Source organism: Bos indicus x Bos taurus, chromosome 13, assembly GCF_003369695.1.
Source record: "Bos indicus x Bos taurus breed Angus x Brahman F1 hybrid chromosome 13, Bos_hybrid_MaternalHap_v2.0, whole genome shotgun sequence".
Lineage (NCBI taxonomy): Eukaryota > Metazoa > Chordata > Mammalia > Artiodactyla > Bovidae > Bos > Bos indicus x Bos taurus.
Genome location: NC_040088.1, coordinates 20486111 through 20511506, shown reverse-complemented (window position 1 = coordinate 20511506; position 25396 = coordinate 20486111). Strand labels below are relative to the sequence as shown.

Here is a 25396-nt window from a genome sequence, read left to right as displayed (position 1 = left end):
TAGTGAATGCATTGATTCTCTCCTTTCCTAACGATGCTTGTATGACTCCCAAGGGCATGTGTTGGGGAAGGGTGTTAAGGGGGCTGACTAGAAAGGCTCTTTGTACTCTCACAGATGCCTGTGCCTACTTCCACTTTAATATTTCCCTTATTTATTTAACAGGTGTTTACGGTGGGCCATCTCTGTCCTAGACACTGGAGACATAGTGGAAAACAACAAAAAGGAAATTTTTATGGAGCTTGAGGTCTATAGAGGAAGATGGATAGTAATCCAAGAACGGGAAAAATACATGCAAAATGACAAATGGATTCTGTGCTACAAAGAAGAGCTGCATAGTACTACAGGAGTGGACACTAGGAGGTCTGACGGGTCTGGAGGGTTTCTCTGAGGAAGTACTAGATGAGATGATGCCTAACGGGTGTATAGGTGTGAAGTGGGGGCTGGTAGTGTGGAGGGAAGAAGGGGCTCCCAGAGGCGACGTGAGGCTAGAGACCTGGTACACAATGGGAATCACATCCTGTCTGACCAGCCTGAGAGCAATGGAGAGGCTGCCATAGAAGTAAGCCAGATTTGACTTGGCAACGACAGACAAGACTTTGGGAAGAGTTGAAAGTTTCTCAGTTGCGTCTGACTCTTTGTGACCCCATGGACTGTACAGTTCATGGAATTCTCCAGGCCAGAATACTGGAGTGGGTAGCCTTTCTGTTCTCCAGGGTATCTTCCCAACCCAGGGATCAAACCCAGGTCTCCTGCATTGCAGGTGGCTTCTTTACCAGCTGAGCCACAAGGGAAGCCCAAGAATACTGCAGTGGGTAGCCTTGGAAAGAAGTGGAAGCCCCTTTCCTTTCCTTCTACCTCTGGAGGGGAGCTCTTGTGGTTCCAGACCTGGGGGCTTTCCTGATCAGCAGGGCCTGTGAATGTGTGTTTCTAAATCAGTTTCTCATTTCCAAATGACATTGACAGTAGCCCACTTTGAGAACCACTGAGTTACGGGCTAGTTTCTCACTACATGTTTAGTAAATAAATTCATACTTATCAGCTTGAATGTGATATTGTGGCAGAAAATTCTGTTTAGCCTCTTTGACCAGGCAACCGCTTCATAGTATGTGGTCTTAGGCAAGTTAATTATTGTCCCTACTTCCTTCCTTCCTTCTGCTGAATTTTCCTTTAATTCAGCAAAAATTTCTTAAATATCTACATCATAAAAATACTTCAACTGTTGCTCAATTATTATATCCAAATAGCTAAGTGCCAAGACAAGGCAAGGCAGTATACAGCAGGATTCAAACGGTAATAGAATGCATTAGCAAGACTTTTTTTGAGCACCTACTTTGTGTTAACAACTTCCAGGCATGAAGGGTAGAGGCTCAGTACTGGGAGGGAAAAGAGATTAACAACAACAAAAAAGAAAGTGCCTATAATAATAAGTATAACATTTAAAAAATGTACCAGGCATTGTACTTTTCATGCAACATCTTTCAAGCTAGGTACTATTGTGAACTACTTGCCTAGGCTTAGAAATGTAGGATGACTTGTCCAGGGCTGTATAGCTGGTAAGTATGGAGCTATAATTTATATCCACTTTGTCTGGCTCTGGCATGTGGGCTTAGATTTAGCACAATTTTAGAGTGTACATAGTATGTAGGTGTTAAGAAAAATTATCCATTTATCCAAAACTTGGAAGTAAAGCAAAAGAATAACTATATGGAACTTGAATTTGCTTTTTCAGTTAACAAGTATGTCTTGGCAACCTTTTATTACAAGTAGATTTACCTACTTTTTAAATGTTGCATATTAGTCTCCATAGTTTGTTTTACTAGTTTTCCACATTGGACATTCTAGTCAATTCCACTTTTTGTTGTTGTAAATAATTCTGGCATAACCTTCTTTCCTACACAATTTTTTGTGCACATGAGCTAGTATTTCTTTGGGATGGAGACCCACAGTGGAATTTACAATCTATTGCATGAAATATGGCAACTCATTGTTTGGTGTTGTCCTGATTATTAGAAAGACTGAGCAGCTTTTAAAAATGTTTATTAGCTATTCAGATTTTATTTTCTGTGCATTGTCTATTTATTGTTTGTCCATTTTTCTATTAAATTGTCTTACTTTTCTTATTGGTTTTAAGAAGCTCTTTATTTATTTTGAATATTGATTTTTTGTTGAGTATGTTGCAACTATTTTATCTCAGTCTTTTGCTTGCAAAAGACAAGTCTAACTAAAAGAACTTTGCTTTTGGTATCTTTGTATATAGAAGAGTTTGGAAATTTTAATCTCTTGTTTTAATTTAGAGACTTTGGGAGGCAGAATACTTCAGAGTAGTTCAAAGTACTGGGTCTTAAGTCACAAGTTCCTAGCTTCCAATCCCATCTCTGCTATTTGTTAACTGTACCCAGTGAGCAACCTGGTTGGTGGGAAAGCCCTATTCGCTTGTATAGAAGAGGGGGAATAATAATACTTCTCTTGCTCATTGTAAGGATTAACGGGATGGAGTGTATAAAAATAGCTCGGTAATAATAATGACAGCTAACAGTTATTAACATTATGATCATGACATTTTAAATGCTTGGAACACTTTCGGGGGAAGTGAGTTGCCTAAAGACAGGCGCAAAGGCGAAAGGACCTTAACCTGGAGAACTCAGGTGAGGCAATTCGCCCTCCCCCCCTAAGCTCCGCCCCCTAGGGCTCCGCCTCTGGGTTCTGGCAGTTGCCTTGGCCACAGCTGGAATCCCTAAGCCTGAAGAGTGGAACTTGCACGTGATGGGCGCGCGTGACGCAAGGGGGCCGGGACTGAGAAGCAGGGTGCTCCGGGATAGGGTAGTAGGTTCGCGCGGAAGGGGCGGAGCAGGTCAGGAGGCGAGGTTTAGCGGGAGTCGGTCTAGGGGCCAGGCTTCCGCGTGCGTTGGTCTGGCGAGCGAGAACGCGCGGCGGGGGCGTGCCCGGCTGGCGGGGCGGGGCCAACTAGGGGGCGGGGCGGCGCGCGGCCTAACGGCGGCGGCGGCGGTGGCGGCAGCAGAGTCTCTGGGGTCGGCTAGCTTGGCGGCTACAGGTCCCGCAGCGGGGCCTGCGGGGGACCCGGGCCGCGAGTGGAGGCGGAGGTGCGCGGCAGCGGCGCTGGGCGATGGTGGGCGTCCCTGGAGCGGCCGCCTTCCAGCGTAAGCGGGGCGGGAAAGCGGGCGGCTGAGGGGGGCGTGTGAAGGCCTGCAGCTCCACAGGCGCGAGCCGGCGCGAGGCCAGGCTGGTAAACTGAGGCCCCAAGAAGGGCGGCAGATCCAAGGTCACCCGGCAGGCCGGGCCTTCCCGGGCTCCTAGGGCCGCCCAGGAGCCTCCTGCACCGCTCGAGAGCTCGGAGCTCGTGGTGTGCGCGAGTCTCTGGGCACCGCGGCCTCGGAGACCCGGCCGGGCCGGCGTCCATCTAACTTGCCGGCGGACAAGGATTGTTTTGTTCTCCTGGCGCCGGGGCCACTAAGTCCGGCCCTAGAGAAATATTACACACATCCAATTTCGAGGGATGTGTGGCGGATGGTGGAAGAGGCGAGGATGGCCCCTCTGAGGGGCCTGTTGAGTGCAGGCTCAGGGGTCTGACTGCCGGGGTTCACATTGCGGCTCCTCCGCTTACAGACGGTGACCTTGGGTCTCTCTGAGCCTCAGTTCCCCCTTCTGCAAAATGAAGGCGAGAAGAACATCTCCAGCCCTTCCCCACCCCGGTTCAGGGTTTTGTGAGGCCAAATAGGAGGCTTGATACGGACTCTGGCACATACAGGCGTGTAAACTGTCATTATTGTAATCGCTGTTAAACCTCATCCAGGGTGAACCTCACTCGGGAAAGCTCGAAATTCAGCTCTGATTGTGTATTTATTTGAGATTTTAATTTTATTTTAGGTTAGTCCTGCTTTATGATCCAGTTGTTTTTCTTACCTTCATTTCTCCTTTTCAGCATTTATTAACTGTACCTCCTAGAAATGTGAGATCTTTGGAGGAGGTGTGGGTCTCTTAATAAAATTTTCATTGTTTCTTGTTAGCAATAATAGCCATAATAGCCAACATTTTTTGAGCAACAGGCAGTTTGCATTCTATTCATTTGGTACTTACTAAATCATTTATTAAATAAAAAGAACCATTTTGGCCCTGGGAATATAGCAGCAAACTAGATAAACCAGACTCAAGATTTGAGTTTTAGCTGGGGGAAGGGAGAGAGACACGTTCAATGAGGAAACAGATAAATCCGTTTTGCATGTTTTCTGTCATTTAATCCTGGTAACATAGATAAGAATTAAGTATTTGTATATGCCCATTGTGCAGAGGATGAAGCTGAGGACGGGAGGAACCTTGTGGATTTAGCCTCAGAGCTCAGGTTCTTCCACCCATAAAAGGGGGGCTTTACACAGCCTCTCTTCTTTGTTTGATGCCCATTAAATGTTGGATTGAAGAAATGCAGAGTAGGTAGGTGGACCCAGCTAATGCCTCTTCATAGTCAAGTCTGCAGTTGCTGCTTTGGAAAGTTTAATCTATTCCTCTTGGAGTTTAACTCAGCAGAGACTAGCAGAGGTGACCTTTAGGTCTGACAAAGTTACACTATCTCTGTATAGTGGAAGGACCTTTAATATGAACTTAGATTTTTTTTTAATGCCCACATCCCTTTTATGCAGTTTTCTGTTTAAGCTCTAAAGTACAATTTTTTGGTTCTATTATGTAACTAAGGTTTGTTTTTTGTTTGTTTGTTTATAGTCTTCCTAAGAGAATTCTATATAACATTTCTAGGCAATGTGCTTAGTATGTTTTTTTTTTTTAATCCGGAAGTATTTATAAGTTGCATTAAAATGTTGAGAGACTTTGTTTTTTTCCTGAAGAGAATTTTTTAAAATGAGGTTCTCATGATACAGTTAGGTTCTCATGATACAATGTATCTCATGATACATTGACCATCTGCTAAGCACCGGGACCTTGAGCTGATGTAGGGCTTCCAAATATAAATAAGAGCAAACTCTTACCTCTCTGAAGTTCACCTATAATCTTGATTGGCTAGTGTTTTTTAACTAAAGTGCTAGGCAGAGAGAATGGAGGAATTGAGTCCCTGGAGGAAATAGTCTAGAATAGTGGCCTCAAATGGTTTTAATGTTCTTTGTATCAGTAAATATGGTTGAGTATGCACACACATTATGTGTGTTTAAGTTACTATTACAGTGTTGACTGTACTGTCTATTATGTACATTTTATAACATGTGCAAAAATAGACGTTTTACAAAAGGATGAACTGAAACAAATATAAGTAGAAGTTCCAGTGTTTGGCTTTCCACACCCCAGTGTGTGAATAGTAACTGTGCTCCCTGTGGTGGAGACCACTGATCTTGTAGTTCGACCTTCCCCTCAACCCATGATGTCTGTTGAAATTCAGTTCTGAAGTTGTGCCTAGATTGAAATCCTGGGGTCTAGTCCTTACTAGCTTTGAGACTTTCAGCACTACTTAACCTTCCTGTGCACTTAATTTTCCTCTCTTGTAAAATTGAGAAGAGAGTTCCTGTCATCTCCTTTTCAGTTTTACTGTGATGACTTACTGTGATGTACATATTAGTAGAATGTATGTGTTAATATATGTAGAATACTTACACTGGGCCTGGCATACTGTTTTGAGTGCTATTAGTGGCTAAGGATACAGATGACTTGGAATCTCACAATCTAGTAGAAGTGAAGTGAAGTGAAAGTCGCTCAGTCGTGTCCGACTCTTTGCGACCCCAGTCCATGGAATTCTCCAGGCCAGTATACTGGAGTGAGTAGCTTTTCCCTTCTCCAGAGGATCTTCCCAACCCAGGGATTGAACCCAGGTCTCGCACATTGCAGGCAGATTCTTTACCATCTGAGCCACCAGGGAAGCCCCAATCTAATAGAGGTCCCGTACAAATACATGGATAATGATAAAGTTCTTTAAGTTCTCAAAGTAAAGGCTTTTGGGAATGCAGAGTAGGCACATTGTAATTGTTCTTTGAGGGTCCAAGTAAGGTTCAGGTAAGGAGGTGACATTTGGAAGGAGAGGGACTTCTTCCAGGAGAATGAGGCATGAACCTTTTTGGCTGAGGGTGTAGAGTGGAAACTGGGGGCTCTTGAGGGCTTGGTGAGTGGTTCTCCAGATCTGGACCTGTGGGAAACCTTGTTAATAGATAACAGTGAGTTCTGGCTGAAGTTATGCCTGCCAGGGGCTGGATGGCAACGAAACCTGTCCTCGAACTTTTCATAGCACAACAGCTCTTTCCTCTGGTGGCACTCATTCTGTCTTCTTACCATATCTTAAGATATGAGTGCAAACTCCTAAGTATTAAGTTCCTTGAGGGTTGTGATAGTATCTGCATTATTGTGATTTAATTTGCCTAGTAGGTAAGTGCAAAATCCACAAATGTGGAGAAAGATACGTAAATTCTTGAACCTAAAAGACTTCTGAACAGTTACAAGTGGGATGATAAATGACCATACTCAATTAGTGAAAAACTCACCCATAAATATTTTATGGTAGATAAGCAGTACTCTTCAAAAGGGGTGAGAACTGTCCCATTCAGTAACTCTTTCCTTATCTGGCACTTAGCCATTAGGATGAAAGAAGAGATGTGAAAGTGCACCAGGAAGACTCTCTGAGGTAGAATTAGGTCCCTTCTGTTGGCTCCTCCAGGTCCACTCTCCATCCTTTGCCACCCTGGGAAGCTGACTTACTTAGACTACATCAGCTGGCTTTCTTCCCATCTGAGGATATGGAATTTAATTATCCTGCTCCCTTCCTATGAGTGTTGTCTGTGTCTAGCTGTGTCCCTTGTTATTCTTCTGAAGGTAGTTCTCCCTACATGCATGACTCGCTCCTTCTGGTTTGGAAAGTTGGTATTTCCTTTGTTCTTCAGGCTTAGAGGTACCCTCACTAGTCCTAGGGTACTTATTCGAGCCCAGATCATAGCAGATTTAAAAGCAGCAAATGCACTTGGAGAGGAGAGAGGCTATTCCAGGTAAGAATACTGACAAGGAGAAACTGGGTCTCGTCTTTTCCCCTGGGTCATCACCTGCTGTGGCACACTGGTGTGTTCAGTCAGTTTTCCTCCCAGACTATCATGATATGAAAAGAAAAAATGGAATAAGATTAAAAACATCCATAACCTGTGACCACACAATAAAGACTAGTAAATTGCAGTTAGTAGCCTGTTTAAAACGACAGGGATAGACATGAGATAGGGCTTCCCTGAGAGCTCAGTTGGTAAAGAATTCGCCTGCAATGCTGGAGACCCCGGTTTCATTCCTGGATTGGGAAGATCCGCTGGAGAAGGGATAGGCTACCCACTCCAGTATTCTGGGGCTTCCCTTGTGGCTCAGCTGGTAAAGAATCTGCCTGCAATGCAGGAGACCTGGGTTCAATCCGTGGGTTGGGAAGATGCCTTGGAGAAGGGTACCCACTCCACAATTCGGGCCTGGAGAATTCTATGGATTGTATAGGCCATGGGGTCCCAAAGAGTTGAACACAACTGAGCGACTTTCACTTTCATACATGAGATAGATTGTTTGGCATAATGGAAAAAGCAGAATTTGGGTTTGAGGTTCCATTCTACTGGGAAGTTACTCTACCTCTGAGACCCAGTTGTTTGTTTATTTGATCTATAAATGAGGTTAACCCTTGCCTCATAATAATGATGACTAATATTGAATGTTTATTTTGGGCCACCTTTTGCCTTTTAATACTTTTATTTATATATCCTGTTTTACAAACTAGGAAATTGACTCAGATCTCACCTGTGCATGCTAAGTCTATTCAGTCATGTCCGACTCTGTGCAGCCCTGTGAACTAGCCTGCCAAGCTCCTCTGTCCATGGGATTCTCTAGGCAAGAATACTGGAGTGGGTTGCCTTTTCTTCCTCCAGGGGATCTTCCTTACCCAGAGATCGAACCCGCATCCCTTACATCTATCTGCATTGGCAGGTGGGTTCTTTACCACTGGTGCCACCTGGAAATACATAGAGCTAATAAATGAACAGTTTAAAATCTAGATCTTTTGTGACCACAGAGCCTGACTTCTTAACATTAAGGTAGCTGCTGAAAGCTTTTAGACTGGAAAGTGAAAGAAAGTGAAGTCGCTCAGTCGTGTCCGACTCTTTGTAGCCCACCAGGCTCCTCCGTCCATGGGATTCTCCAGGCAAGAATTCTGGAGTGGGTTGCCATTTCCTTCTCCAGGGCATCTTCCCGACCCAGGGATCGAACCCAGGTCTCCTGCATTGCAAGCAGACACTTTAACCTCTGAGCCATCAGGGAAGCCTTTAAACCAGAAAGGTGGTTTAAATAAGAGTACAGTGGATGCGTGTAGCACTAGGATAAAGATGAGTTAATTCCCTGAGTTCATACTTCCTCCAGGGTAAGGAAAACAGGAGGAAAGATGAGGAAGTAAAATTTCTTACTGCTGGTTTTAGCCTCAATTCTTAATTTTAGGGTATTGTTTTGAACTTCATAGAAAGTGATCATTCAGTTGTAAAGATTTACTTAAGATCCCTGAAAGTTTAAAGGCTGAGGGAGACTCTCTCCCCTAGTTATCGTTTCTGCTTTAGTAAAATTACAAAGAGGAGGGGTCTTTCTGGCGCTGTATTGACTGGCCCCATGTGCAATATGAGCTAGTATATTTACATGTGACAGAGTCTGTCTCTGGGTTTTATTATGGCTGGTTAAGTAACTTTTGCCTCTGTCTCTGGTTTTTGTCTCAGGCCTCTCCAAGGCCTTGAGGCTATCTGAAATTATAGCAGTTGGGGTATCATAAATTAAACTTGTAAAATGAGTCTATAGCAGATATGTCAACTGAATCTGACTTTAAGTCCAGTTGAATTCTTTAACAAAAAAGTCTTTGCTAGATTTTCTGCTGGGGGGCACTTTTCATATATGTTGTACTCAGTTGTGTCCAACTCTTTTTGAACCCATGGACTGTAGCCCGCCAGACTCCTCTGTCCATGGAATTTTCTATGGCAAGAATACTAGAGCGGGTTGCCATTTCCTACTCCAGGTGATTTTCCCAACACAGGATCAGACCCAAACCACTTATGTCACCTGCATTGGCAGGCCAATCTTTACCACTATGCCACCTGGGAACCTCCTTTCATGTATGTTATCTCTGTAATTCTTAAAACATCCTTGAGAGGGAGTTAGTATCTCTGTTTTACAGATGAGAAAATAAGTCTCAGAGAAGTTAAATAAATTCCCCTAGGTCACAGAGTTAACCAGTAGCAGACACACTATTCACACTTCGTTCAGTCCTGATAACTGAATTCACTGAGATCTGAGTCCAAAACCCACGTTTTTCACTCTCTGCCATGTGGCTGCTTCTTTTCACTAGCTAAACTATACGTTTTTAGACATATGTTCCCAAGGATCCCAGTGTTCCCTGAAGATACTTGATTTCCCGTCATTTTTCTTCAACACCTTTCTTTCCCTAACATCTTTTCTTATTTAAAAATATCCTGGGAATGGATATGGTTTAAAGAGTGCTGTATTAGATCTTGGTCTTGTTTAGAGGTATTCTGAATTGGCCTTAGCCCTGAATTAAAAACAGAAAACAAAAAGGCAGCAGAAACTCTCAGCAGCCTTTACCAATTCATCCCATATGTTTCCTGATTTTAGCAGTGAAGCACATGATGGCAGTGAACATCAAAAGCCCAAGAAATGTCCATGCTAATTTTGCATGGCCCTGTGAGGATCTGTCAAATATGGATCATCAAATATAGTATATGGACTATACAGTGAACCTTTACTTTGGAATGTGGCTCTTTAAAATATGGTTCTGCCCCTCTATTTTATATTCCTGTAATTAAATGCAGAAATCAAAGTAAAACTCAGAGGTACTCGAAGCTAGGTATCCTTCTGTCTGAATTGATAGCTTTGGAGTTGGCTAGACCTTTCAATTAAATTAGCTGATGGCGACAAATATGTAATCTGACCTCTCCAGCAATTCAAGTGAAATGTTAATACCAGGCATAGCAGAGTTCCCTTGACACACTGCTTTGACCTTTTCCTCTCATACAGATGTTTCCCTTATTCCTTTGTTAACTTAGCCATCTCAATGCAAAGGTCCTGCCTGCTTTTAATTTTTTGAAGCCACATGAGAACAGACATTCAGATAGCACAGATTTATTCATTGTTACCTTATATCCCTAGAGGTTCACTAATCAAAATCACCATTTCCTCTATTTCACATAGTTTTTAGCTGGTTTACTGTCTCCTTACCACTATCCTCTCCCTCTCCCATCCCCCATAGAAGTTAAAACACTAGTGATATTTTTTTCCACCAAAAATCTGGCAGTATTTCTTTGTCCTTAATATTGAGAAAGTGATTATGATTCATTTTGTTTCTCTCTTGAGAAGTTGCATCAACCTTACAGGGCAGAAGCTGGCAGAAAGCAAGTCTTAATGGCCTAAATTAAAAGTAGCAGTGGCTTAGAAGAGGCAGGTTCTGAGGTGGGGAAGAGGAGATGATGGTCTTAGCTCCTCTGGCATTCATTCACTAGCTGCCTGGAGCTGCTAGGAGCTTAGGAGTTCAAGTTTTCATAAGCTCCTCCTTAAGGGCTTTTCTTTAGTTGTGGCTCATGGGCTCAGCAGTTGTTCTTGGGCTCAGCAGTTGCGCCTTAGGGGCTCAGTGGCCCCAAAGCATGTGGGATCTTAGTTCCCTCACCAGGCATTGAACCACCATCCCCTGCACTGGAAGCTGGATTCTTAACCACTGGACCACCAGGGAGGTCCCTATATTCTTTTTACCTATGCATATTAATTTTTGAAACTAGAGTAAGTTACAAATATGATACTTCTTTACCCTAAATATGATAATGTATATTTTCAGTAAACTAAGACATTCTCTTATGTAACCACAACAATGTTCTTTCCAAAATCAGGAAATACAGATTGGTTATAATATTATTATCTAATATACTGACTTTATTCAAATTTTGCCATTTGTTTCAGTGTTTTTTATAGGGAAAATTTTTTCTAATCTAGGATCCAATCCAGGATCTGCATAAAATATTTGTTTAATCTCCAGTCTACTTAGTTTGAAAGAACCCTTCAGACTTATCTTTCATGATCTTGTCTTTTTTGAATGGTATAGGCTGTTTATTTCAAAGAGTGTCTCTCAATTTGAATTTGCCTTCCTTATGAATAGATTCAGATTATGCATTTTGATGGGAATATTGCAGAGTAATGTTATATCCTTCCCATTGCATCATATCAGGAAGCATTTGATATCCATTTGTTCAGTACTGATGATGTTAACTTTGATCACTTATTTAAGATGATGTCTGTCAGGTTTTTCCACTATAGAGTTTAATGTTTTCCTTTTTAGTTAGTAATGTTATGGGAGATGGTGAGTCCATGTAAATACCTTGATTTCATCAAACTTTTATCCAGTAGTTGTAACATCTGTTGATGTTTGCCTGAGTCAGTTATTACTATGATGGTTGTGCTTTCATATTACAGAACTGTGCTTTCAGTTTTTATTTTTTGCTTTTCAGCTTATCAGTTTTATTCTTTGCTTATTGGTTAATATTCTGCTGGAGAGCATTTTCTTACCTTTATTTGTATGTATTAATATGGATTCATATTTTATGCAGTAGGTCATAATCTGTTACTGTCATTATTTTTTGTGGTTTTCACATTGTCCCAGATTCGGCAGTGGGAACCCCTTCAAGCTAGCTTTTGACAAGTTCCTAACATTCTTGAACCAGTTCCTTTTTGGCACAAAAAAGATGTTCCAAGCTTATCTTCCTACCTGAACTTTGGAATCAGCTATTTCTCTAAAGTGTTTCTCTCCTAATTTCTGTTAGTGGATAAAATTATTTAGAAATCAAGATCTAGTTCCTATGTATGCTCATTGCTATAGGTTGTCATTGCTTTCAGATCCTTTCAATGGGCAGAGCTAAGAAATCTATGTCTATATATACACACATATATATATACACACACATATACACATACATATATATACACATATATCTAAGTTTATTTTTATTTTTATCTAAATATAATAAAAACTGAAACTGAGCAGAGAGCTCCTATGCCTGCAGTACTGAAAGCCAAACTCTGACAATAGGAGTTTGCAGCAAAGTATGGATTTCAAACCCACCTGGTCTTTGAGTTAGGGTTATGTTTTAGAGGAAGAACAAAGAGGCTGGGACTAATTGTTATGTGGCATTACTGTGACATTTCTTATTTGTAGTTTTGGGAAGTCAGGATGTCTCTGGTTTATGATTCTCCAGCCAAAGTGGTCCATGGCTCTGGGACCATTCATCTTGTACTGGAGAAGCAACCTGAGTTTGTACGTTAATGATGATGTTCATAATAGCAATTTTAGTTGCTTAATGATGTTGTCAGTAATAGCAGTTTTAGTCATCTGACTTTTGTTGATTAGTGTTCAGTTAGCACAAGCTTGAGTACTACAAGAGAGGGAATCAAATTTTGGATAGAGAGATTGATCATAAACTTGATAAGGAAACTTGGTTTCAGAATTGTGTGTTCATACTAACACCTCCAATACCACAGAGTTTATTTAGCCTTTATCTTATTTTTCCTGTATTTTTAAGCCCCTTCTCTTACCTAGGGATTGTAAACCTGACTCACATAATCCATAATGTATTTATTTGTCCAAACCTAGAATATACTGAAAATAGCTCCAAGATTGCTAACCCATGTTACTATGAAATTCAGTTTATAAACCTCTTTGTTTATAGTTTTTTTGTCTTTAGTCTAAGGGTATGTGGTCAGTATATTGAACTCAGAAGTTACTTTGGGATAACTTCTCAGTGATTTAAGAGCATTGAAACATGTATACTATCATATGTGAAACAGATCACCAGTCCAGGTTCGATGCATGAGACAGGGTGCTCAGGGCTGGTGCACTGGGATGACCCAGAGGGATGGGATGAGGAGGGAGTTGGGAGGAGGGTTCAAGATGAGGAACACATGTATACCCATGGCTGATTCATGTCAATGTATGGCAAAAACCACTACAATATTGTAAAGTAATTAGCCTCCAATTGAAATAAATTAAAAAAAAAATTAAATGTAACAAACATACTAAAAAATAGATGTAACTCAACTTATAGAAATTTGATGTATCAATTCAGTCCTCAGTCGTGTCGGACTCTGTGACCCCATGAACTGCAGCACGCCAGGCCTCCCTGTCCAACACCAACTCCCGGAGTCTACCCAAACCCATGTCCATCGAGTTGATGATGCCATCCAACCATCTCATCCTCTGTCGTCCCCTTCTCCTCCTGCCCTCAATCTGTCCCAGCATCAGGGTCTTTTCAAATGAGAAGTCAGCTCTTCGCATCAGGTGGCCAGAGTATTGGAGTTTCAGCCTCAACATCAGTCCTTCCAATGAACTCCCAGGACTGATCTCCTTTAGGATGGACTGGTTGGATCTCCTTGCAGTCCAAGGGACTCTCAAGAGTCTTCTTCAACACGACAGTTCAAAAGCATCAATTCTTAGGCGCTCAGCCTTCTTCACAGTCCAACTCTCACATCCATACATGACCACTGGAAAAACCATAGCCTTGACTAGACGGACCTTTGTTGGCAAAGTAATGTCTCTGCTTTTGAATATGCTCTCTAGGTTGGTCATAACTTTCCTTCTAAGGAGTAAGCATCTTTTAATTTCATGGCTGCAATCACCATCTGCAGTGATTTTGGAGCCCAGGAAAATAAAGTCAGCCGCTGTTTCCCTGTCTGTCTGCCATGAAGTGATGGGACCAGATGCCATGATCTTCGTTTTCTGAATGTTGAGCTTTAAGCCAACTTTTTCACTCTCCTCTTTCACTTTCATCAAGAGGCTTTTTAGTTCTTCTTCACTTTCTGCCATAAGGGTGGTGTCATCTGCATATCTGAGGTTATTGATATTTCTCCTGGCAATCTTGATTCCAGCTTGTGCTTTCTCCAGCCCAGTGTTTCTCATGATGTACTTTGCATATAAGTTAAATAAGCAGGGTGACAATATACAGCTTTGACGTACTCCTTTTCCTATTTGGAACCAGTCTGTTGTTCCATGTCCAGGTCTGACTGTTGCTTCCTGACCTGCATACAGGTTTCTCAAGAGACAGGTCAGGTGGTCTGGTATTCTCATCTCTTGAAGAATTTTCCACAGTTTATTGTGATTCACACAGTCAAAGGCTTTGGCATAGTCAATAAAGCAGAAATAGATGTTTTTCTGGAACTCTCTTGCTTTTTTGATCCAGCAGATGTTGGCAATTTGATCTCTGGTTCCTCTGCCTTTTCTAAAACCAGCTTGAACATCTGGAAGTTCACGGTTCACGTATTGCTGAAGCCTGGCTTGGAGAATTTTAAGCATTACTTTACTAGTGTGTGAGATGAGTGCAATTGTGAGGTCGTTTGAGCATTCTTTGACATTGCCTTTCTTTGGGATTGGAATGAAAACTGACCTTTTCCAGTCCTGTGGCCACTGCTGAGTTTTCCAAATTTGCTGGCATATTGAGTGCAGCACTTTCACAGCATCATCTTTCAGGATTTGAAATAGCTCAACTGGAATTCCATCACCTCCACTAGCTTTTTTTGTAGTGATGCTTCCTAAGGCCCACTTGACTTCACACTCCAGGATGTCTGGCTCTAGGTGAGTGATCACACCATCGTGATTATCTGGGTCATGAAGATCTTTTTTTGTATAGTTCTTCTGTGTATTCTTGCCACCTCTTCTTAATATCTTCTGCTTCTGTTAGGACCATACCATTTCTGTCCTTTATTGAGCCCATCTTTGCATGAAATGTTCCCTTGGTATCTCTAATTTTCTTGAAGAGATCTCTAGTCTTTCCCATTCTGTTGTTTTCCTCTATTTCTTTGCATTGCTGAGGAAGGCTTTCTTATCTCTCCTTGCTATTCTTTGGAACTCTGCATTCAAATGAGTATATCTTTCCTTTACTCCTTTGCTTTTTGCTTCCCGTCTTTTGACAGCTATTTGTGTCTGTATATATATATATATATATATATATATATATATATATATATATATACGTATGTTGGAGAAGGCAATGGCAACCCGTTGGAGAAGGCAACGGCACCCCACTCCATTACTCTTGCCTGGAAAATCCCATGGATGGAGGAGCCTAGTAGGCTGCAGTCCATGGGGTCGCTAGGAGTTGGACGCAACTGAGCGGCTTCCCTTTCACTTTTCACTTCCATGCACTGGAGAAGGAAATGGCAACGAACTCCGGTGTTCTTGCCTGGAGAATCCCAGGGACGGGGGAGCCTGGTGGGCTGCCGTCTATGGGGTCGCATGGAGTCGGACACGACTGAAGCGACTTAGCAGCAGCATATATATATGTGACTGGTTGGTTTTGGCACATAGTGAAATTTAAATATTTTTGTCTTGTGAAAAAGGCAGAGTGATTTGCTGTTGAGTGGTTGGCCTTTGAAATTCCAAGTAAGGAATTTAAGAGTGCTCATTTCTCAGATACATTTGTAGGTGAGAACTGTAGGTTGCCTTTTTTGGAGTTTTGGAATGGGGAGAGCATTGGAAGGAAGTAGGTGGCTGTGAATGAAAGTCAAGTAGTAGTGACTGCTGGAGTGAGCACTGTCAAAATAATGAAACTAGTGATTAAAGAGAGAGAATGGTTTCTCTGAAAACAGGGTATCCCTGTAAAGCCTCCTCAGAGAGGTTTAACCCAGCAGTTGTTAGGTGGTTTAGCTAAAATTTCTTAAGCAAATACTGAACCAAACTGAGCATAAATATTGTGATAATTAACTATTCCTTTTTCCCCCAGATGTGTAAACGGAGTAGTTTAGTTTTTCTTTCTCTTTTAGTCATGTTTTTGAGGTATAATTTACATATAGTAAACTTTATTCTTTTTTAAGGGTACAGTTCTGTGAGTTTTGACAAATAGATGCAATTGTAATCATCACACCAACCAAGATATAGATTATTTCCATCATCCCCAATAGTTACCTCATGCTCCTTTCCCTTCATTTGGCAGCCCCTACTAACTACTATAGGAGAAGGCAGTGGCACCCCACTCCAGTACTGTTGCCTGGAAAATCCCATGGACGGAGGAGCCTGGTAGGCTGCAGTCTATGGGGTCTCGAAGAGTCGGACACAACTGAGCAACTTCACTTTCACTTTTCACTTCCATGCATTGGAGAAGGAAATGGCAACCCACTCCAGTGTTCTTGCCTGGAGAATCCCAGGGACGGGGGAGCCCGGTGGGCTTCCGTTATGGGGTCACACGGAGTCGGACATGACTGAAGCGACTTAGCAGCAGCAGCAGCAGCAGCTAACTACTATACTAGTTTTTGCCCCTCTAGTGGTTTCTATCTTTCTCTCTAGTTTTTTGCCTTTTCCATGTCATATGAATGAAACTGTACGATATGTAGCCTTTGTATCTGATATCTTTCACTTACTATAATTGTTTGAAAATCATCCATGTTGTATATATCTGTAGTTCCCTTTTATTGCTGAGAAGCATTCCACTGTATGGATATATTGTAATTTTTTAAATCAGTCTGTCTACTAGTTAATGGACATTTGTGTTGTTTCCTGTTTTGATGATATGAATGAAACTCTAAACATTTATGTCTTTTGCACACATGTCTTCATTTCTCTTGGGTAAATACTTAGGAGTGGGTTTGCTGGGTTCTAGGTAATTTCGTGTTTAACATCTTAAGAAATGCCCAAAGTATTTTTTGAAGTGGCTGCACTGTACCATTTTGCATTTTTACTAGAGATCTATGAGAGTTCCATTTGCTGGTTGGGTGTTTTACTTTTAGAATTAGTTGTTAAAGAAACAGTGTATTTGGGTAAAATCAATTTTGGTTGTCTTGTTTCTACTTAAAGGCATATTCTCTTTTATAATATAGAGTCTGTCTTCTGTTGGAGTCAACACAGTCATTTCTTATTTACATATCATTAACAGAAATAATAGCAACTACCACTTAAATGTCAGAATAGTTTTCACACATCTGATTTTTACAGCAATCAGTGAGTAGTAGTATTCTCATCCTCTTATTTCATATAAAGTTCAGGAGTAAGGTGATTTGGTCACTATCACACAGATAGAATGCAAGGGTGTAGGTTTTTGGGAGTTGAATCTGTGAGGGGACGTTGTTTTCTTTTTGGTTAGATGTGTAATAAGTGAAAACATGGGTATCATCCCAGTGCTTCCTTTTATCTTCAGCTCACAAGCAGTGCAACCTTGGACAATTCATATTTGGATTTTGAATGGCTTTTATCATCTGTGAAAAATGGACAGCTATACCATCCCTGTCTACCTGACAAGATGAGAATCAATTGAGGAATTGTAAAAGCATGTTCTAGACACTATTTGTTATTAGATCAATGATTTTGTAATGCATGAATATATTTTAGATGTTTAAACAATACAGATAAAGTAAAAATCCCCTTTATAGTCTTAAGTGAAGCTGTTCATGTAACAACTATATTGTGGAGCCGTTAGCCGCAGGGATGGTTCTAGGTGCTGATGGTTCTAGGGGCTTCCCAGGTGGATAAAATTCAGTCCCTGTCTTCAAAGATCTTCCAAAAAAAAAAATAATAAAAAAAAAAAGATCTTCCAGTTTGTCTTGCCCTGTATGTCCTAACATAGATTTTTGTTGATTGCTCTTGTAGTGAAAGCTTTGACAACTGGGTTTTAATTAAGTTCAGACAGTGATTGTCCATCTTTTTCTCTTATAACTGATGCTGTTGGGGAGAGTTGTATTGGGAAATACTGAAGCAAAGATTCTGGTTCAATTGATGGAGGTAGTGAACTTCTTGGGGAGGAGATGGGATGCCAGACATGCCTCCGAGCCACTGAGCACATTAACTGTAGTCATGGATACCAATGCTTGAATTGTTCTGAGCGTCCTATAGGTCTCTAAATAGTCCATGCTAATTTTGTGGCTGTTGGACTCTAAGGAATGATTAGATAAATAAGGAGAGTTTCCATTAAAGCCATGGTTTTTAAATAGAAATTTGAAATCCTAGAATCAATTGTTGATTATCTTTTTCTTGAGTCTCTTGGTTCTCTTTATTCTGCTAATTGAGTTCAATAAATCATTTATTTCAGGGGCCGAAATGGCAACCCACTCCAGTATTCTTCCCTGGAGAATCCCATGGACAGAGGAGCCTGATAGGCTACAGTCCACGGGGTCGAAAAGAGTCGGACACGACTAAGCGACTTCACTTTCACTAATATCTGTATTCTACTGTGACCCAAGCTAGTTACACTAGAAGGTGAACTTTTTTTAAAAAGATATTTTGTTTATTTAGTGGTGGCATGTGGAATCTAGTTCCCTGACCAGGGGAACGTTTATTAAGCCCCTAGTACAGGACGCTGGCAGATATAAAGAGAATTCTAAAGTGCCAGAGAAGTTTAAAAGTTGTTCAGTGGTGGAGGGAGGAACAGATTGATGTTTCATTATCAATGGTAAGCAGTAATAATAGCATGATAAGAACCACCACCGATAGGCATCTGACCTAACGTATGTGCATGTATGTATGGGTGTGTTTCAGAAAAGGCTTCTCCAACAACTGTTTAAAAAATATCAGGTTTTGGTCTGGTAGTATATTTACATAATTCAACAATTAAAAGGTACAAAGGTTATTTAGTGAACTGTCTCCTTCACCTCTGTGCTCCAGCCAACACTTGCCTTCCTTGGAGGCAGCTAGCATTACTAGTCTCTACTGTATCCTTGCAGATATATTCTTGTAGGCCGTATAATACCATAGATAAAAGAACTTCCTCTTTCTGCATTGTATTTCATTGTATGGATGCATAATACTTTTTTTTCTACAGTCCACTACTGATGAACATTTTACATGCCAATCTTTTGCTGTTAGAAACAGTGCTGCATAGCTTTGTAAAAGATGCCATTTCATAAATCTGCTGACTAGATTCCTAGAAGTAGAACTGCTTGGACAAAGGGTACAATTTGTATAATTTTGATAGATGTTGCCAAATTACTCTCCATAGATGATATATCAATTGTTTTTACTTCTAACAACAAAGTGTGTGACCCAAGTAAAGAAAGGGTAAGAGATGGGAAAGCTGAGTCTGGACCAGGTTTTGGGGGAGGGATTGAAAATATGTTATTTAAAGTATAAAGTGCTAGGTGAAGAAGGGTAGAAGAAGATGAGAGTAGAGAACCAGGCAGGGAACAGGTTTATGCTTGGATTTTATTCCGTAGCTAATGGAGAACAACAGAAAGGATGAGGGAATGACGTCGTTACAATTGTATTCTAAGTAGAGCACCCTGGTGGCTCTGTGAAGTTGCATTTGAACGGGCAAGACAGAAGCAGTTAAAATAATTTTGGTTAATGCAATAGCTTTGTCAGACCATGTGTTTCAGTTTGGGGTTTGGAAACTAGAAGGGATATAGTGTGCTAAGGGAGATAGAGGATATGGATTTAAAAGAGGAAGAGTGTATCTCACTGAAAGTAGCAAGAAAGGCTTCACTGAATATTACTTAGTTGCATTTTGATGGGTGGGTCCATCTTGGATTGGTAAATACAAAGAGGGAGAAATGGAATAAAGAAAATCATGCCAGGGCCTGATACTGGAATAAGCCAGCAATAGGCAAACTTTTTCTATAAAGAGCTTAATAGTAGATATTTTAGGCTTTATGGAACACATAATGGATTCTGTCACATATTCTCCTCCTCTTTTTTTTTTAAACAACTTTAAAAATATAGAAATTGCTAGCCTATAGCCATTACTGAAATAGGCCATGGGCAAGGTTTGTATAAGAGTGGGATGGGAAATGGCCTTAGTTACTAACTCTTGGTCTGGAAGGTACAGGATGTACTAATAAAAGCAAGAGTAAAGGCAGGTTGAGGCAGAACTGTGGGACACTTTGAATATCAAGCTAAAGAATTTGTTCCTAGGTTAGACTCACTGAGGAATCATCTATCATATTGACTCTGAGATGGTGACATTTTGCCTGGTACTGTAAGCTTACTGTATTATCAGCTGTAAAAAGCCTGGCTGGGAGAGCTGTCTTGTGTAGACATTTGTGTTGCATGCATATACTGCTGATGAATTGCCCGATATTAGCATGAAGTACTGAGTGAGGTCTTACCCACTTACCGGGGCTTTCCTGGTGGCTTAGTGGTAGAGAATCTCTCTGCCAATGCAGGAGACATGGGTTCAGTTCCTGGGTCAGGAAGATCCCCTGGAGAAGGAAATGGTAACCCACTCCAGTCTTCTTGCTGGGAAATCCCATGAACAGAGGAGCCTGGTGGGCTGCAGTCCATGGGGGGGGGTCACAAGGAGTTGGACATGACTCAGTGACTAAACAACAACATCTCATTTTATGAAACTGCTTTTATCAGCACAAAGACCAAGACTAGGTACTCTGCTCTTGCTGCCTCTAAGTCCTTGAACTCATTTTGAGCACCTTATGTGTACATAGTGGGTGTGCAGGTTTTTGTTGAGGCAAAAGAATGCTCTAAATATAGGAAATTCAACAGATAAAGGATCTCTGAGATTCTTCTCATTCCACAGTCTTGTGTGTCCATGAATTCAAAGGCAATAAATCCTGAGGAAACCCTCAACATAAAATCCTCAGACCATCCACCAGACATGGTATCTGACAACCTTTAACAACTGCTTCTTTATTCCTTTTGGTGGCCAAAGTGAATAGGATAACTATGCAGACTATTAGGGCATGCAAAGTTTGGAGACAACAATTTATCCGTCATGTTTTTTTTTCTCTAGCTTCATTCACTTTATTCTTCTCATATAAAATTATGTGGTAGCTACAGCTGGAGCCTGGGTCCTCTGCACAGAGACTCTTTACAAGATGGGCAGTGAATTCTGATACAGAGACTTAGCGAATACTGTCTCTTTCTGGAGATCAGGGATGAGGTAACTGTGAGTCTTGGAAATGGTGTCAAAAATGGCCTTGGTGAAGTTGCCCAAGGTGGCAGTGCAGCCGCTGGCAGAGGAGGAGTCATCAATGCCAGCCATCATCAGGAGCTTGGGCACAGGGGCTGAGACAGTACCAGTGCCCCTGGGGGCAGGGATGAGGTGCACCAGCAGAGAGCCACAGCGGCCAGTCACCCTGCAAGGGACCATGTGGGGCTCCAATCTTTTTCCCCCAGTAGCCGTCTCATCACACAGGGATGATGGAGAGCTTGGCCAGGATGATGGCTACCTCCATAGAGTACTTGATGCCCAAACTGACATGCCCTTGAGTAACTCCCGACGGTGACAGATGCCTTGAACCTGGTCTGCTGGTCAGTACAGGTCTGCTTAATTAAGGGATGCTCCCAGGAAAAAGTGAGCGATCTCAGATTCCTTGATAGCAGAGAGAAGAAATAGATCTCCTCCAGGGACTTGATCTTCATTTCTTTGACCAGGCAGCCCAGCTTGGTAATGGGGAGCCACTTGTCCTCTCGGCCTTGCCTCTGCGAGGTCCACGTTCTCTGCCTTGGCCTCAACCCTGGCCCCAGATGCCACTGCCAAAGCCTCCGCAGAAGCTACCATGGCCTCCCATTCCAGGGCCCCCGGGGGCCTCCTCCGGGCCCTCCCACAGCACCAGCGTCATCTGCCATTTGGTGTTTTTACAGAGCAGTGCCATCTTTTCTAATTAAGGCTGTTATTTCCATTTTGAAGCAATTGAAATTTCCCAGTTTTTTAAAGCACATGTTGGTTGTGGCAGTGAAAGCTGTAAATGCAGTAATCAAAGCTTTTTTGATTGTAGCACATTTTCAGATTTGGAACTAAGTCTAACAGGGTTATATGGATGGTTGATAAAGATTATAAACTTAGAAGGATCTATTAAGACTTCTTTCAGAAATAAGAAATTGGGATCCCATTAGGGCTTAATTGGTTTCACTTCAGTTTTTACTTGGAGGCTGCTGAAGAGTTAATTTATTGTGCAAGGGTTTGGCCGTGTGTGGAGCACAGATTTATTTTAAGGAAAGGATCTCTTTGTATGTTTATGCATTTGTGAGATCAGTCCTGTTTACATATGAACCTGCTTCTCAATTATAGGGAAAACAGGCAGACAGTTGATGCCAATTAAATATTAGAACATGACACTGATTTTGGTTCCACACATTAAGGGGGAAAACAGGGCTAAAGGTTTTACTAAACTTACCCTGAATGCTGACATTCGAAAATAGAAACCATTGGGGAAAGGTCTGTCAGTAACAGATGAGTAAATTTTTCTCATTTGAATAGGTCCTTGTATCTAGTTAGATATTAACAGTATTGTGTAGTGAGAAAGGATCTTTAGGTTGATTTTCTTAACACTTAGGGGCTTCCCTGGAAGCTTCACGTTCTAGGAATTCTGGTTCTAGGTGAGTGATCACACCACTGTGATTATCTAGGTCGTGAAGATCTTTTTTGTATAGTTCTTCTGTGTATTCTTGCCACCTCTTCTTAATATCTTCTGCTTCTGTTAGGGCCGTACCATTTCTGTCCTTTATTGAGCCCATCTTTGCGTGAAATGTTCCATTGGTATCTCTCATTTTCTTGAAGAGATCTCTAGTCTTTCCCATTCTATTGTTTTCCTCTTATTCTTTGCGCTGATTGCTGATTAATTGATTAATATATTCAGGTGGTGATTAACTAAGTATTAACTAAGTGTGTTAGCTAGAGAGAAGAGGGTGGTGGGGAGTGCAGTTAGATGCAATGGTTAGGAAAGACTTCTGTGATCAAATGCTATTTGAGCAAAGACCTGGAGAAAATAGGCTGCTGCTGCTGCTGCTAAGTCACTTCAGTCGTGTCCAACTCTCTGGCAACCCACCAGGCTCCCCCGTCCCTGGGATTCTCCAGGCAAGAACACTGGAGCGGGTTGCCATTTCCTCCTCCAATATGAAAGTGAAAATAGGCTAGCTATGTGGATATCTGGAAGAGGAGCAGTCAGCAAAGGGAAGCAAGTGTCTAAAGCTCTGAGGAGGGGTATGCTCGATAAGTTCATGAAGCAGCAAGGAGGCTGGTTTGCCCAACAAACTGGAAACACTGTAGGGGCCATAGAGGTAGAATGTCAGAAGGTAAAGCGGAATCAGAGCGTGTGGGGTCTGAAGAGTCAGGGAAGGATTTTGGATTTTCTAAATGAGGTAGGAGACTGTTGGAGGGTTTTGAGTAGGGGGAGACTTGATCTCCTTTATCTATCTTTTAAAGAGTTCACTCTGCTCTTGGAGAAAATACTAATGGCAATGGTGGAAGCAGGAATGTAAATTCAAACTATTGTAAATATAAGAACAAGAAAAATTATTGCTATGGGCCAAGAGAGAGAAGTTGATTTGGATCAGAATATTTATTAATGGGGGAGGTAAGGAGAAATCGTTGAATTCAGGATATTTTGAAGGTGCAGCTGATAGAATTTGCCCCAGTGGCTTGGCTAGAATTTGCCTCAGTGGGTGATTGTGTGTCAAGGATGACTCCAAGATTATTGACTTAAACTGCATCTTTACTGATTTGAGAAAAACGAGTGTTGAGAAAGACTGGGGAGATGGTTGAAGCCCCAGGTAAGTTTAGGCTGGGATGGGGAACCAAGAATTTGAAATGGGACATTTTGTATATGGAGAAGGCAACGGCACCCCACTCCACTACTCTTGCCTGGAAAATCCCACGGACGGAGGAGCCTGGAAGGCTGCAGTCCATGGGATCTCGAAGATTTGGATACGACTGAGTGACTTCACTTTCACTTTTCACTTTCATGCATTGGAGAAGGAAATGGCAACCCACTCCAGTGTTCTTGCCTGGAGAATCCCAGGGACGGGGGAGCCTGGTGGGCTGCCGTCTATGGGGTCGCACAGAGTCGGACACAACTGAAGCGACTGAGCAGCAGCAGCAGCATTTTGTATATGAGGTATCTGTTAAATATCCAACTGGAGATGTTGAGTAGACAGCAGGCTATGTGAATAAGATGATGGGGAATTCCCTGGCAGTCTAGTGGATAGGACTCTGTGCTTTTACTGCCCGGGCAGGTTCATTCCCTGGTTGAAGAACTAAGATCCTGCAAGCCACACAGCTCAGTTTAAAAAAATGGTGAATGAAAATAGAGACTGGACCTAACAAGACCTTTGCAGTGAACAGATGAATTCTCTTTATCATATGAATGTTTGTAAAACAAATTATTTGGAATTTAGATTATGCAGACTTTTCTGGTGTTTTTGTGAGAGCTATTTGACAATGAAGTAATATATTAGGAATTTATTGAGAAAGTTCCTGGGTTGTTCTTTGCAAAATCTGTGGCCGAAATTTATTAGACTTTGTATATATTTAATTGGCAATTCCCAGGTGGCGTCAGTGGGAAAGAATCCACCTGCCATTGCAGGAGATGCAAGAGATATGGGTTTGATCCCTAGGTCTGGAAGATCATCTGGAGGAGGAAATGGCAACCCATTCCAGTTTTCTTGCCTGGAAAATTCCATGGACAGAGGAGCCTGACGGGCTACAATTCGTAGGATCACAAAGAATTGGACACATTTGAGCACGGACTCATTGTAGATTTAATCTACTCTACCATAGTTTATATTGTCGGTTATTCCATGTAAAATGATCATAGTGACCTTAGAAGATCTGTATGATTATTAAGTATATTGTGAATTATTTGAAGGAAGAAAGCTTTAACCATAAACATAAAGCTTTATGTTTTATCACATATTTGTAATTTGTACCTACATTGAAAAATAGTGGTTTACATGAGGATTTCATATAGATTATTTTATTCAATGCTCACAACAGGCTGATTTGTACTGTTGCCATATCCCACTTTATAGTTGAGAAAACAGAGGCTGCATGGATAATGAACTGACACTCAGGGCATGTCTCTCTGTTTAGGTAGTAGAGACAGGACCTGAACTCCTCAGAATTATATAGACTAACTCTGTTAGCTACCATGTTCCATTTCTCTGCTATGCTGAATCTGTGATAATTTATTATAATAAACTATAATTTATTATAATAAATTTTAATTTATTATAATTATATAATTTTTGAAAGATAGTTTACAAAAGTAACTTGACAGTCTCATAAAAAATTTATAGCAAATTGTAGTCAAAAGTAAAAATACCATTTCACCTCATCACTGAAAGTTTGTATTTCCAGACTTTTTGGAATACCTTTACAGACATCTGTAAAACATATGAATGTATAATTTATTTTATAAATGGAATCATAATATTTTGTGGAGTCTTTCTAATTTCCAGTCAGATGAGCAGTCCACAAAACCATTCTGTCAGACCTTTGCTTTAAACAAGAGCAAAGACATTTATCTCTTCTGCTATCTTAAGTACCTTGGAACATATTTTTATGAATGACTGCAGCTTTCAGTATTGATTTGTTCAGTGTTAGTAGTGAGATGTCTTCAAAGTGATCATACCTTTCATCTCAGAGAACTTTCCAAATGCTCTGTGAAAAAGGCAAATATATGACCAATTGCTTCT

General features: G+C 41.3%; 1 protein-coding gene and 1 pseudogene across 1 annotated transcript in view; one reads left to right on the top strand and one right to left on the bottom strand.

Moving 5' to 3' along the window:
- The first annotated feature begins 2987 nt into the window (after positions 1–2987).
- Positions 2988–25396, top strand: part of CBFA2T2 (CBFA2/RUNX1 translocation partner 2) — a 141858-nt gene continuing 119449 nt past the window's right edge. Inside the window, exon 1 of the mRNA XM_027558789.1 lies at positions 2988–3158. Within this exon, the coding sequence (XP_027414590.1) occupies positions 3125–3158 (34 nt within the window). The 5' untranslated portion in view covers positions 2988–3124. The remainder of the gene's footprint in view (positions 3159–25396) is intronic.
- On the bottom strand, positions 20742–22076 carry LOC113903116 (annotated as a pseudogene).